Genomic DNA, 14,416 nt, shown 5'->3' with positions numbered 1-14,416 from the left:
CTGCCGCTCGGGGCCTGTGGGAGTGCCAGTTCCGGCTCCTTTGCATGCACTTCACATCCAGCTAACGCCCAGGAGGCGGTGGATCATTGCCGCCTGTGTGGGAGGCTCTGACGGAGCTCCTGGTGCCTGGCTTCTGCCTGTTGTGGGCATCTGGGGGTGAACCAGCAGATGGAAGATTCTCAGTCTGTCTGTCTGTCTGTCTGTTTCTCTCTCTTTCGTGTCACTCTGCCTTTCAAGCAGATGAAAACAAACATTCACACACAGTTTATTCTCTTGAAAGGCAGATCACAGGGGGAGGAGGATGACAGAGAGGTCTTCCAGGTATTCCATTCTCCAGTTCACTCTCCAGATGGCTACAAGCCCTGGGTCTGCACCAGGTACAAGCCAGGAGCTTCTTCCAGGTCTCCCCTGTGGGTCATCCCAAGAACTTGGTCCACCCTCTGCTGCCCTCCCAGGCCCATTAGCAGGAAGCTGGATCACCCGTGGAGCAGCCAGGATTCAATGCGGTGCCCATATGGGATGCCAGCATTGCAGGCAGTGGCTTTACCGGCTATACCACAATACCAGCTGAGATGGCACTTCTAAGGTGACGCACAGAGAAGGTTAATGATAGAGCAATGCTGGGGAAGGAATAAAGGATAGGGGGAGTTTACTGAAATGTTCTCTTTTTAAGATTTACAATTTATCTGAAAGGCAGAGTATCACAGAGAGAGGGGGATGGAGATATGGGAGGAAGGAAGGGGGAGACAGAGAGAGACAGCCCAACAGGAATATCTCCATCCCTGTTCACTTCCCCAAAGCCAGGAACCAGGGACCCCATCCGGGGCTCCATGTGGGTGGCAGGGGCCCAAGGACCCAGGCCATCATCCACTGCCTTCCCAGGAGCATTACAAGGGAGCTGGATTGGAAGTGGAGCATCTGGGACTCAAACCAACGCTCTGATATTGGACGCTGGTGTCTCCAGCAGCAGCCTGACCCACTGCATCACAAAGCTGGCCCCTGACAAAGATGCAGGAAAGAGAAAGAAGTTGAATACAAGAAATACCGTGAGATCCAAAACAAGCAGACAACAACTTTAATATAGAGGAGGGCTTGTCCAGTCTGAGACGAGGGACAGAGGCTAGGAATAGTGGGAGAGGGAGCAAGAAGCAGGATGTCCCACCAGAAGACATGGGTTTTTATGCTTGCTGTAACAGCCATCTGCTAAGGGCAGTGAGTCTCAAGAAAACAGCAAAAGGTTAAAATAACTACAGCAGAAAAGTGGCTAAGCCAGGGGAAACCAGCATACTACAACGGGAGACTACGCTGGCTCTGCTTCCAATCCCTGCTGATACGCCTGGGAAAGTAGCAGATGAGGACCAAGTACTCGGGCCTGTCACCCACATGGAAGACCCAGATGGAGTTCCTGACCCTTGGCTTCAGCCTGGCCCAGCCCCTTGAAGGCCACTGAGGAGTGAAAACAGACAGACCTTCCTCTGTCTCTCCCTGTCACTCTGATTTTCAAATAAAAGAAATCTTAAGCAGACAAGTGAAGAGTTCTGGTGAATTAGTATGGAAACAGGAACTGTTAGAGACTGCTAGGGCCAGAAAAAACACTAGGAACGTTCTGGCAGTATCTACTCCACTGGTTTCTTCCCGTGGCTGTAGCACATGACCACAAATGTAAATGGTTGAGAACAGCACAAATTTATTATGTTACAGGCCCAAAAGTCAGAAATCCAAAACCGGTCCCAGCGGGCTACAGGACAGGTGCCCCTGCGGGGGGAATCTGGATCCCACACTGTCCTGGTCAGGAGGCAGCCTGCACTCTGACTCCTGGCCCTCTCGCACTGTCAAAGCCAGAGGGGTGCCTCCCTCTGGTTCTGACTTCTGCCTCCCTCTGGTTCTGACTTCTGCCTTCCTCTGGTTCTGACTTCTGCCTCGCTTTTCCATACTGAACGCCTTCTTGTGATTATATCAGACCCACCAGATAATCCATGATAATCTCCATAAAGTCAGACATTAGCAGCTGCAATCTTAATCCCCCTTGGCAAATAACATACAGCATTATATTCACAGCTTCCAAGGGTCAGAATGTGGACATAAAAGGGGGTGAGGGCCTTATTCTGCCTATCACACTTAACAAAATATCTTTAAATGTGAATAAACTTGCACCCGAATAGATGGACGTAAGGAAGAAGTATTGGAAACAGCAAAACTGTTGCCACTGGAAAGGAGTTTCGGTCACTCCAGCATCCACGCAGCAGAACGGGTACTGCTGCTGCAATCATGCTGCAGACACAACCATGGACACGTCTTTGATAAATGTTGGTAAGAAAAAAAACACAAATCCACGTGATATACAGTCCAACCCCAGTTTTTCAAGTATGTGAACAGGGGTCAGCACTGTGGCATAGTGGGTACAGCCTCTGCAACACCGGCATCCCAAATGGACGCCAGTTTGAGTCCCGATGCTCCACTTTTCCTCCAGCTCCCTGCTAATGTGCCTAAGAAAAGCAGTGGAAGACGGCCCCAGTATTGGGCTCCTGAAGACACAAGGGAGAGCCGGAAGAAGCTCCAGGCTCCTGGCTTCAGACTGGCCCAGCTCTGGCCATTGAGGCCATTTGGGGAATGAGCCAGTGAATAGAAGATCTCTCTGTCTTTCCCCCTCTGTAACTCTGCCTTTCAAATAAATAATTATTACATTAGAAAAATGTGAAATCTACAAGAAGAAAAACAACTGGAAAGCCACACTCCCCCAAGACAGCAGGGTGATCACAGCTGTGTGCACCGGAACCATCCAGACTTAGGGCTGCTGCCCGAGCAGTGGCTAACACTCTCTTTCATTGTCCCATGATTCTCCTAACCATCTTCTGGTTTTCTCCTTTGCATTACTTCCCTGGATACTAATAGTAAGGACCAGACCCATAGTAGCACTTTAAATTTTTAAAACTATAAAGTAATTTTTAAGAGATACTTTCTTTAAATACATTACAGCACCTGACTGTGCTAATGGTAAATGTGGACCCCAAGGGGAGACTTTTCACTGAGGAGCTGCTCAAATTGGACAAGCCCAGCTCACCTGGTTAGGGTACCTTGCATCTCTCTTTCCCCTTCTCCATAAACTGCCAATCCAATCATACAAGGTATTGTATCCATTCAAGAGGACAATTATACAGAAACATTCTAACACGCTGCAAGACAATGTCCCACTTCACAGTAAAGCCCTGGACTATCCACTCCTGCCCTGGCAAGTTTATAAATTAGATACTGGTACTTTCAGAAATGCAGAAAGTTGTTTTAAAAGATTTATTTGTTTATTTATTTCAAAGGCAGAATTACAGAGAAGGGAGAAACAGACAGAGACAGAGGAGGAGATAGAGATCCAAGATCTTCTATCCACTGTTTCACTCCCCAGATGCTGCGACAGCCGGGACTGGGCCTAGAATTCCATGCGGGTCTCCCACATGGGTGCCAGGGGCTCAAGCACTTGGGCCAAACTTTGCTGCTTTCCCAGGAACATCAGCAAGGATCTGGTGGGAAGTGGAGCAGCTGAGACTCAAACCCAACGGCAGCACTGCAAGCGGCAGCTCACCTGGCTTCCCTACAACACCAGCCCCTACAGAAAGTTCAGATCAATGCAGACACCCAACTGCACCCCTGAGCCCCTCTGGCGTGTGGCTGCATGTTCTTAGGTAACCCTCCCAGGAATACTACCACTGCCACACCAACACAGCAGTCAACCAGAGAGTTCAAGGTCACACAGCCAGCACACAGCAGAGCCGGGCATTCCAGGGCACTCACCCTCCCTGCTCAGGCCAGCCGCAGTCCTAGGAAGCCAAAGACTCCTGCGCGCGAGTTTACAGACAACTGGGCTAACAGATTCTTTTTCAAAAATGAAAGCAATTAATCAGTCTCATTTTCTTTTTCTTTCCTTATCATTTGAGTTGCTCCTTAAAATGATCTTTTATTAAAAAGCAAAACAAAGCTAGTGATTATTTCTGGCAAACAGACAGCATTGCAAATAAAGTGCTTGGGTCTCTATTTCAGCTTCCTGTTAGTGTGCCCCATGGGAGGCAGCAGTCGATGCAAGTACTGACATCCCTGCCACCCATGTGGGAGATCTGGACTGAATCTGCACTTGGCCCAGCCCCAACTATTTTGGGCATTTGGGGAGTAAGCTACTGTAAGATGGGTGATCTGTCTCTCAAAAATAAAATAAAATATAAATAAATTCAGCAGAATTTAAGCAATACACATTGCAGTTATCCAAAGAAAACTTTCCCTTCAAAATACATTACAAAAGCCGAGTGTTTGCCAATATGCAAAATCTGCACATGCCCTAAGATACTTCAATTTATCCTGTAGGAAGGTGTTCTCTAACACTATCTTTTTCATCTTCCAGTTGCATTTTGATTATCTCACTACTAATTATCTCCTAACTATTCAGTACCTCAGAGATCTAGCAAGGTGATCACTTTATTAAAAAAACTAAATAAGGGGCCGGCGCTGTGGCGCAGCAGGTTAAAACCTTGGCCTGCAGTGCTGGCATCCCATATGGGCGCGGTTCTAGTCCTGGTGATTCCTCTTCCGATCTAGCTCTCTGCTGTAGCCTGGGAAAGCAGTAGAAGATGGCCTGAGTCCTTGGGTGCAGCTCTGGCCATTGCAGCCATCTGGGGAGTGAACCAGCAGATGGAAGGCCTCTCTCTGTCTCTCTCTACCTCTCTCTGTAACTCTGTCTTTCAAATAAATAAAATAAATCTTTAAAAATAAATAAATAAATAATAACCCATGACCTAAAAGGTGTTAGTAAAAGACCTTAATATGCTGTATTCCAACTAACACAGCACTGTGGGAACCCAGAGCTTTAGGAAATGTTATTAATGCATTTAAATACAGCGGACTTTTGGAATCAAGGCTCTCACTGCACTAAGACAGAGATAACAACAGGAAAAGCCACCAAGAACCGAATAAAACTCTAACCAAAGGTTCTGCAGAGCTGTTCTCGTTTTCACAACAGACATGAAGAAGTGGACTCCAAGGAGACTTCACCTCATTACTGAAGACTCCGTTTCCTCCTAGGGCTGCAGAACTCCTCCCTCCCCTAAGCCCACCTCCAAGCTACCAAGAGGAGAGGATTCTGGGGCCAGCCTTGCGGTACAGTGAGCTCAACTGACTGCCACCTGCAACACTGGCATCCCACAGTGCAGCTCCTGTTCAAGTCCAAACTGCCGTGCTTCAGATCCAGTTCCCTACTAATGCTCCTGGGAAAGCAGTGGGAAACCTGGATGGAGCTCCCAGCTCTTGGCTGAAGGCCTCGCCCTGCCCTGGCCATTGCTGCCACTTGCGGAGCGAACCAGCAGTTGGAAGATCTCTTCTCTCTCTCCCTCCCACTCCCTCCGTCACTTGGCTTTGACATAAACAAATAAATAAGTCTTAGTGCCGCCTCCAAAAGTGAGGATTCTATAAAATACTATCAACCCAAAGTTGTTTGCAGAATTGCATCCACTAAAACTCATCATCTTCTGCACAGTGATTTCATAAATGTTACAAAGAACTGATTTTGACCTCGGATGAGGCAGGCCATGTGAGGATGTCTGCACCCTCACATCTCAATGTAGGCATAAACATTTTTCTCAACTATGTACAACGAACAACAGCCACTCAAATATAAATGAAATTACCACATTAAAATTAATGACCACAGGCATTTAGTGAGCTAAGACTGGGTTTAGGCACCCATATCCCGTATCAGAGTACACGGGTGCAAGACCTAGCTCCCACACCTCACTCCTGCTCCCTGCCAATGCAGACTCTGCGAGGAGGCACAGACAGTGCAAGTAACTGGGTTCCTGCCACCATGTGGGAGCTCCCGGCTTCTGGTCCAACCCTAGCCATTGTGAACATCTGGGTGAACACCAGCAGAGGGGAGCTCTCCCTGCCTCTCACATAATAATAACGACAGTGAATTTTAAAAGATTAACAACCAAATTTGCTGAAAAAAGAAACGTAGACTCCCAGAGCAAACCCAGAATGAGAGGGGGCTACTCCAGATCTCGGACTTGCACGCATACCCGGTGTGTCGGTCTCAGTCCACGTCTCCCTCTGCCAGACCCATTCTCAGCGCCCAGCTCTGCAGCCCTCAAGCCCAGCAGCCCGAGGCACTTCTCATCCTGCTCCCTGTGGTCCCGGCTCCTCTCCCTTCACCTGCTGACTCCACTCTTATTAGCATGCTCTGACCTCCTCCACCCCTTTAACATACTCACAGCATCCCTTGAAAGCATTTAACATAGGACTCATGGTGGCACAGTGGGTTAAGCCACTGCTTGCAGCGCTGGCATCCCACATGGGGTGCCAGTTCAAGTCCCTGCTGCTCCACTTCCGATCCAGCTGCCTGTCACATGTGTCTGGGAAACCAGCAGAAGATGGCCCAGGGGCTTGGGTCCCTGCCACCCAAGCGGGAGACCCACATGGAGTTCCAGGCTCCTGGCTTCAGCCTGAGAGAACCAGGCTATTGCAGTCACCTGGGGAGTGAGACAGCAGATAGGAGATGTCCTTGTCCTCTCACCCCTCCCTATCATTCTGTTTCAAATAAATAAAACAAATCTTTAAAAAGAACACTTGACACAGCACTCACCACCTATTTTTAAAGGCTTATTTATTTGAAACACAGAGTTACGTGGAGAGGGAAACAGAGAGGGGGAAGGGGAAGGGGAGGGAGAGAGGGCGAGGGAGACTGCAGCTTCACTCCCTGCACCGTCCAGGGCTGGGCCAGGCCAAAGCCAGTCCAGGTAGCAGAAGCCCACGCACTTGGGCCATCTACTGCCTTTCCAGGTGCATTAGCAGGGAAATGGATTGGAAATGGATTAGCAGGACTTGAACCAGCACCCTTATGGGATGCTGGCATCACTAGGAGCAGCTTAACACACCACACTGCAACGCCAGCCCCAACAGTGCATCTTTAAAATGCTCACACATGGTGCAGGCATTATGGCCCAGTGGGTTAAGCCTCCACTGTGCACACCTGTACCCCATATCACATGGGAGAACTGATTCAAGTGCCAGCCGCTCGGCTTCCCATCAATCTTCCTACTAATGCATCATGGGAGGCAGAAGATGACTCAAGTGCTTGCCACCCACAGGGGAGAGCCAGATGGGGTTCTGGGCTCCCGGCTTCAGCTTGGCCCAGCCCTGGCTGCTGCAGGTGTTTGGGAAGCAGAATAGCATATGAAAGATCTGTTCCCATCTCTGTGCCTTTCAAGTGGATGAAAATAAACACATTTTTTTTTTTAAAACGCTGAGAAATTGTCTCTATTACACTCAGTCTTGCGGCAGAGATGAGCCACATGTTAAAAAAGAGGTCACAAGATTCAGAAGTTAGGTACCAGCACCCAGGACAGGGAGCGTGACAGGGTCCAAAGAACGCAGGAGTTACAGGGCAGACAGGCAGCCTCCCCAGGAAAGGGGAAGGCTGAGCTGAGCGGGGGATGGCTCCTCCTCCAGGGGCCGGTGCAGGCCAGCTCCAGACAGGGCCACGTGAGGACTGCAAGGAAGGGAACGCCGTCTACACACACCTTCCCAGGAAAACGAACAGAGGTAATGCGAAGGAGAGGCAGACTATTAATACCATGTGTTGTTTTAATTCTGACATCAATTTTATGAGAGGGATGGTTCCACTTCACACATACTGATACCCCCCCTTCATGGAAATCAAAACCCAGAAATGCTATTTTAGTACAAAACCCAAACAAGAATGGGTCACGCTAAGCCTGCCTGTGAGAAGAGCAGCAGGGCACAAACGGACAGCACGGACACTGGGGAGGGCAGGCGGCAGGAGGGCAGAGTTTCCGTTAAGAAGAGGCTGGAGGAGCCAGATCCCCGACGGGGAAGAGGGGAGGACGCAGAGGCAGCTCCAACGGGGAAGATGGCCAACTACAAGCAACAGGAGGGGAGAAGGGGAGACGGAGTGTGCGTCTAAGAGGGACGATAACCTTCTGAAATCAGGAATGAATGCCCAGAACGCAGAGGTGCAGTCAGCAAACCAGTCAGTGCCAGAGGCTGATTTCCAGGCTCTGCACACAGCGGTTACCATGCGCCTGTCATTCTCAGAGCTGTACACACTAACTCACGGGACCGACAGGGACACCGAGGCGCAGAAAGACTGTGTAGCCAGCCAAGGGTGCCAGAGCTGGCGCACGTCAGAGCTGGGATTCAGATCCAGGCAGTCACGTCCTGCAGCCACGCTCTTCGGCACAACACTCCGCTGCACTTCACCTGGCGTCTGATGCTTGTGCCTGCTTTCTGAAGTAGCCCGCCCCTCCCTGAAGGGCAGGGATGACACGCCAGCTTCTCTCTACAGGACCCAGCACAGTGGTCTGTCCCAGCAGGCTTCAAACCGAGTCCTGTCTGTGTGCATGTGGTATTGAGGAAAAGCCGAGAGCGAAAGGAGCAAACAGGAGGAGGGCGCCCTCCTTTCTGCCCCAGGCCCCGTGCACACAGAGCTGGGATGAACCACATGGCCATCAGGCACTGACAGGCAAGCCACGCAAAACTATCAGGGCAGATTCCCTTTGTATCCCCAAAGCCCTAGGATGTGCTCACCGGGAGGACAGGCGGCTGGTAGACAGGTGGACATGACGGAGGGGCAGAGACGGGAAGACAAAAGTGCAACTGTGAACAAAACAATCACTGGTGAATCTGGTTGTTATGAGGTATCAAGACCAGTAAATACTAAGGAAGGGAGTAAGGACAAAGTGGTTCACACACACACACACACACACACAGTATAGGGAAAGCTCAAAATAGTCACAAAACAAAGGTAAGGAAGGACAGAACTGAAAGAGAAAATCAGGGGCCAGTGTTGTGGTGTCGTGGGCGAAGCGGCTGCCTGCAACATCCCGTAAGAGCACTGGTTCAAGTCCTGGTTGCTCCACTTCTGATCCAGCTCCCTGCTCCTGTGCCTGGCAAAGCAGCAGCAGACAGCCTGAACACCTGGGCCCTGCTACTCCCATGCGAGACTGGGATGGAGCTCCAGGCTTCTGGCTTCAGCCTGGCCCAGCCCGGGACGCCGCAGCCATTTGGAGAGACCTCTGTTTCACCCTCTCCATGTAACGCTTTCAAACAAATAAAATATTTTTTTTTAAAAAAAGGGAAAAATCCCAACAGGGAATGAATTCTTACAAGTTAGCCTGGGTCGCAGAGAAGCCTGCTGGTAAACAAGGTGGTTCACAAGCCCAGGGCAGAGCAGACACGTGCCCATACCCACGCTGCAGCACCTGGCTTCAGGCCGGCTCTACGCCAGTCTCCTGCTGATGCAGAACCCAGGTGCCTGGTGCCTACCACCTACATGGGGGCCCAGACCGAGTGCCTGCCTCCCCGCCTCACCCTGGTTTGGCTCTGGCTGCTGTGGGCGCTTGAAGAGGAAACCAGAGGATGGGAGATGTCTTTCTCTCCGCCTTTCAAATAAATAAAATTTAAAAAGACAAAAAGTAAAGACTAAAAGAACAAGTGAGATAAGGTCCGTCAGAGCACAAAGTACAGGCTCCCAGGAACTGTCGCTTCTCCCTCTCCAGGCCGTCAGGGAGTCTCCGGAACCAGGCCTCCCACACACCCGGCTCACCCACAGACAACTCACAAAGTAAAGGCTCCCAGGCCGTCAGGGAGTCTCCAGCACCACCCATCCCACACACCTGGCTCACCCACAGACAACTCAGACAGGCCTGGTTGTAACACTAATGTCAGGTACTAAATGAACGAGAATGAAATTTTCAAAAATTTATTTGGAATAAAGGAGCCATGAGATACACCTACTACCGAAAGTGCCAATGTGCCCAATATCCATGTTCAAAAATCCCGCCCATGTTTCAGTCCCCAGATCAAACGTGCCCTCCTCACCAGCCCACCTGTGCTGGGACAAACGTCCACTCTACACTGACCCAGTGCCTCTGTCTCTCGATCACACAACTCACCAGTTTACCCACTGGTGTCCTTCTCCAACAGGCTGGACTCTCCACAGGCAAAGTCCCTGTAATTGTGCCCTACACAAAGTATTCAACAGTTGCCAGAAAAGCAGATTTAAAACATTAAGTCTGAACATAACTAGTCTATTGCTAAGAGAAAACTCTTAAGGAAAAACCTGTGGCTGAGAGCAAAGACAAGAGAGTGCACGTCTACTGCACCAGCGTCTTTCCTGTGTGCACTCACTTCCCATACCAGTGGCCCTCAGCTGCGCGTGAACCTGCACCCACGGAACACCTGGCCACGTGCTGGAGACCTCTGGACGGTCACAGGTGGGGAACGAGACCACCACCTACTGCAGAGCAGGGACGCTGCTACCCACGTGACGACGCTCAGGACAGCCGTACACAGCACAGAATTATCTGGCCTCAGGTGTCAAAACGTGCCAAGGTTGAGAGACTTGGTGTGAATGACGCACACAAAAAACCCAGAGCTGCCAATTAGTCTGCTTCAGACTCCAAACCTTTCTTAAACCACCAGGAGTCACTTCCTCTCCCCACTGACTAAACAGTGACCTACGGGAGAAACCGAGCCGCCTTCCCAGAACTCCACTGACGCACCACCCACAGAGAGGCCAGCACAAGTGCTCATGACCGGGCACTGCTGCTCCGTCCTTCTGAGCTACGATCTACTCACAACACGGCAACCAAACTACAGTGCAAAGCGAAGGCAGCATGTGATGACCATCTGCCACACACCGACAGCAGAGGAACAACCCTACCCACAGGACAGCTCCTAAATAATTCACCCCCGGGAAAGATCAGTCAGTCAGACTCCCCCATCTCAACTTTCAGGCAGCCATTCTTGCCACTCACAGGAAGTCTGAAGGCTGCAGGGCTGCTGGACACAGCTGGAGATGGCACTCCAGCGGTTCCCAGTGTAAAACCAGCAGCTCTCTTGTCTGCACCACTCTGCGCCCTCACACCGCCCTGTGAGAAACCTGCTGTAGCAGTGGGTCCAGACCCAGTCTCACGCATCCATTAGAACAGCGGCAGCAAAGCCAGCTTCCTTGGCCACAAGGTAAAGGCAGCAGCCGGTAGAGAGCAGAGGGATGAAGCACAGAGTCCAGGGGAATCCAGGGGCAGTGAGAATTCACTGAACAAGAGCAGCCGGTCAGCAGCCACACAGGTAACACGCGCGACATCACTGTAACAGACTTAGAGACGATCATTCATTCCAAGTGACTGTGCCGAGTGTGTGTGATCTGTCAAGTGTGGCTGCTTTTCTACTTTACATCCTGCAAAGCATGTGTGTGTGGGGGCAGGGGCCAAGCGTATTAGAACCTGCTCGAGGCTCGGGAGACAGCATTACTGGATTCCTCTAGAACCTGGAGCCTACACTACGCTATCGATTCCCCCCACAGCCTTCCCTGTTCCTCTTCCCCAGGCCAGGGTAAGGTTCAGCTTGCTACTCAATCCAGCCATCCTGTCTGTCCACCCCAGGATTCACAGGCACAGTTTATCTTACAAGGTAGATGGTAATTCGGATTCTTATTTAAATGACAACCATTTTTCTGCTGTTTCAGTAATACCCCGTGGGGGGGGGGGGTGTTATTTCTACCTAATCAGTTTCTGACAAAGTGTGCACTGGCATCTGCGCCCCAGCGGAGGGGTAAAGGGTCTGAGGAGCCGAGAGCACTCCTGGAGACACCCGCGCAGAGGGCAGTGACAGACAAGGAGGCCGCGGCACCCTACCCGCAGCAGACCCGCCAGGTCACGGGCGTTCCCCACGGCTCCCGGTGTCTGACTTCCGTCCCTGCAGTACGACCACCTCCTTGCTCGTCTGGTTCTGTTACACCGATTTCCACATTTCTGCCCTGCTGAAGTGTGACAACACCTCACCGGCTATGTCACCTATGGCCTAACTTCCTCCTCCCAGCCCCGTCACATGAACTCACAGTTCACTCCGTGGAGGGGTCAATCTTCTGAAGTTGTTCATTTCTCATCAATCCAGAGAAAACACTGATTTGCCCAGAACACGGCCCTTCTTTCCTACACAGAGACAGGCTCCCTCCTCCTGTCTCAGCTCCGGTTCTAATCCAGCCCCCGGCGCCGGGGCCCAGGTCCCGTTCTAACCAGCCCCCGGTGCCGGAGCCCAGGTCCCGTTCTAACAGCCCCCGGCGCCAGGGCCCAGGTCCCATTCTAATCCAGCCCCCGGTGCCAGGGCCCAGGTCCCGTTCTAATCCAGCCCCCGGCGCCGGGGCCCAGGTCCCGTTCTAACCAGCCCCCAGTGCCGGAGTCCAGCTCCCGTTCTAATCCAGCCCCCGGTGCCAGGGCCCAGGTCCCGTTTTAATCCAGCCCTCGATGCCGGAGCCCAGGTCCCATTCTAACCAGCCCCCGGTGCCGGAGCCCAGGTCCCGTTCTAATCCAGCCCCCGGTGCCGGGGCCCAGGTCCCGTTCTAACCAGCCCCCAGTGCCGGAGTCCAGTTCCCGTTCTAATCCAGCCCCCGGTGCCAGGGCCCAGGTCCCGTTCTAATCCAGCCCCCGGTGCCGGAGCCCAGGTCCCATTCTAATCCAGCCCCCAGTGCCCGATTCCAGCTCCAGTTCTAATCCAGCCCCCGGTGCCCGATTCCAGCTCCGGTTCTAATCCAGCCCCCGGTGCCCGATTCCAGCTCTGGTTCTAATCCCGCCCCCGGGGCCCAACTCCTGTTTCTTGGTCTTGCTGAGGCCCCTGCACACCTTCATTTCCGGCCGTCCTGCTCCGGGTTCCCAGCAGCCGCCAGCTCGCTCACTCCACCCCATTAAAACTCAGCTGAGGCAAAAGTTCTTTTTCTCCACACGAGGGAGGATCTGTAGCTCTGCAGGTCAGAAACTGCCCAGTCATGGTCGTCCACCAGGGACAAAGGTAGCAACAGCACTCTCCCTCAAGTCAAGGTCACCGTGAGCAGCAGCTGCACCCCCAACCACACTCACTCTGGCGAGCCGGCGTCCTCCTGGGTCCTCGACCAAGACCGCGCTGGGTTTACAACGCCTTCCAGTCTGCAGGGGGCCTGGCTCCAGGAAGTCCTGCCCTGCCAACACCCTCGCCCACCCCGCCCCGGGGGCCCCAGGCCAGACTCAGCCCAGATGCGGGGTGAGGAGTCGGCCCCCCAAGGTGTTCCGGGCCCCTCGGTCCAGCGCCTCTCCCAGAGGCCCGCCCAAGACCGGCTGCAAGCTGAGGTTACTGAAACATCCCACAACCCAAGCCCAGGTCCTGCGGACCGCGCTGACTTACAAGACGGAAGACACACCCGCAGGCCTCTCGGAGCGCCCTGGCCTGTCCACTGGAAGGACCAGCAGCTTCCCGATCGGCGCGGTCCGAAGTCCCTGGCCCCGCCGCCATCAGCGCCGCTGTCACACGAGGAGTCGTTTTCCTAGCACACGGCGCCGACCACGTGGGCCCCTTCCAACAGCTCACCTCGGGTCCTCCACCGGCTCAGGACCACCTCACCCAACAGGCCTGGCCTGGCCAGCCCCGTCTACACCCGCGCCTCACTGCCCTTCCCAGGGCTCGGGGCCCCCTGACCCACACTCATCCGCCCCGCCGGCCTTCTCACAGCGCTGGGGGCCGGCCCTGCGCAGGCAGCCACGGGCGGACCTGACTCGCCCAGTCCACGGCAGGCTGCCTGCCAGGCGGGTAATCCTGAGCGGTGCGCAGCCACACCAGCGGCCGCGCTGCCCGGCCCAGCAGCACGGGAAGCAAGGAGGCGCCTGCGCGCCGCCCCGCGGGGCCCTCCCGGCAGCCCCGAGTCCGCACGCGGCGGCGGCCACGCTCGGGCAGCCTCCCCACCCCGGGTCACGCCGCGGACTTCACCCGCCCCGCACCTGCTCGGCGCGGGGGAGCGCGCCCGCGGACCAGCGCCGGCCCCCGTCCCCGCCCCGCCGCGCTCGGGGCGCCCCGGGCCCCGGCGCCCACGTGCGGCGCCCCCGCCCCGGGAGCTCGCCGCCTCCGCCAAGCCCGGCCCGCGGCTCCCGCCCGCCGACCCCCGCGCCCCGGCCTCGCGGCCTCCCCGCTCACCGGAGACACTGCGCGCCCTGCAGGCTCATCCTCCGCCGCCGCGTCCGCCCGCGAAGCCTCCCGCGTCCCTCAGGCTCCTCGGAGCGGCCGCGCGGCCCCGCGGGCGCTGCCGGCCGCCGCCATCTTCGCCTCTCCGGCTCCTCCTCGCTCGGCGGGGGCGGGGGCGGGAGGCGAGGGGCAGCGGGACCGCGGCTCCGGCTGCGGCTGCGGCTCCGGCCCGTGGGGCGCAGGGACGCTCCGACCCAGGAGCCGCGGAGGAGGAAGTGGCGCGTCTCGCGAGACTTCAGCCGCGCCGCTCCCGCGGGGCGACTTCCGTCTCTCCGAGGCGCTCCCCGCTGGGGTCAGCGCGCTGGCGGCCGGCCGTGCGGCTGCGAGCGGCCTGCGGGCGGCGCCTGGCGGGCTCCGGCCGGCCCGCTCCCGGTCC

General features: G+C 54.5%; 1 protein-coding gene across 8 annotated transcripts in view; it reads right to left on the bottom strand.

Moving 5' to 3' along the window:
* Positions 1 to 14,095, bottom strand: part of SMG7 (SMG7 nonsense mediated mRNA decay factor) — a 76,757-nt gene extending 62,662 nt beyond the window's left edge. For 4 of the 8 annotated variants that reach the window (XM_062211477.1, XM_062211482.1, XM_062211485.1 and 1 more), the window contains exon 1: positions 13,993 to 14,095. Coding sequence is in view for 2 of the 8 variants with exons in the window: in XM_062211483.1 (XP_062067467.1) it covers positions 13,993 to 14,021 (29 nt within the window). In the remaining 6 variants the exon portion in view is untranslated. The remainder of the gene's footprint in view (positions 1 to 13,992) is intronic. The other 4 variants (XM_062211483.1, XM_062211484.1, XM_062211478.1 and 1 more) reach the window with 2 other exon arrangements.
* Positions 14,096 to 14,416: the final 321 nt, after the last annotated feature.

This window comes from Lepus europaeus, chromosome 14 (assembly GCF_033115175.1).
Source record: "Lepus europaeus isolate LE1 chromosome 14, mLepTim1.pri, whole genome shotgun sequence".
NCBI lineage: Eukaryota > Metazoa > Chordata > Mammalia > Lagomorpha > Leporidae > Lepus > Lepus europaeus.
The sequence above is the reverse complement of the archived record's forward strand: the minus strand, read 5'-3'. Positions and strand labels throughout refer to the sequence as shown.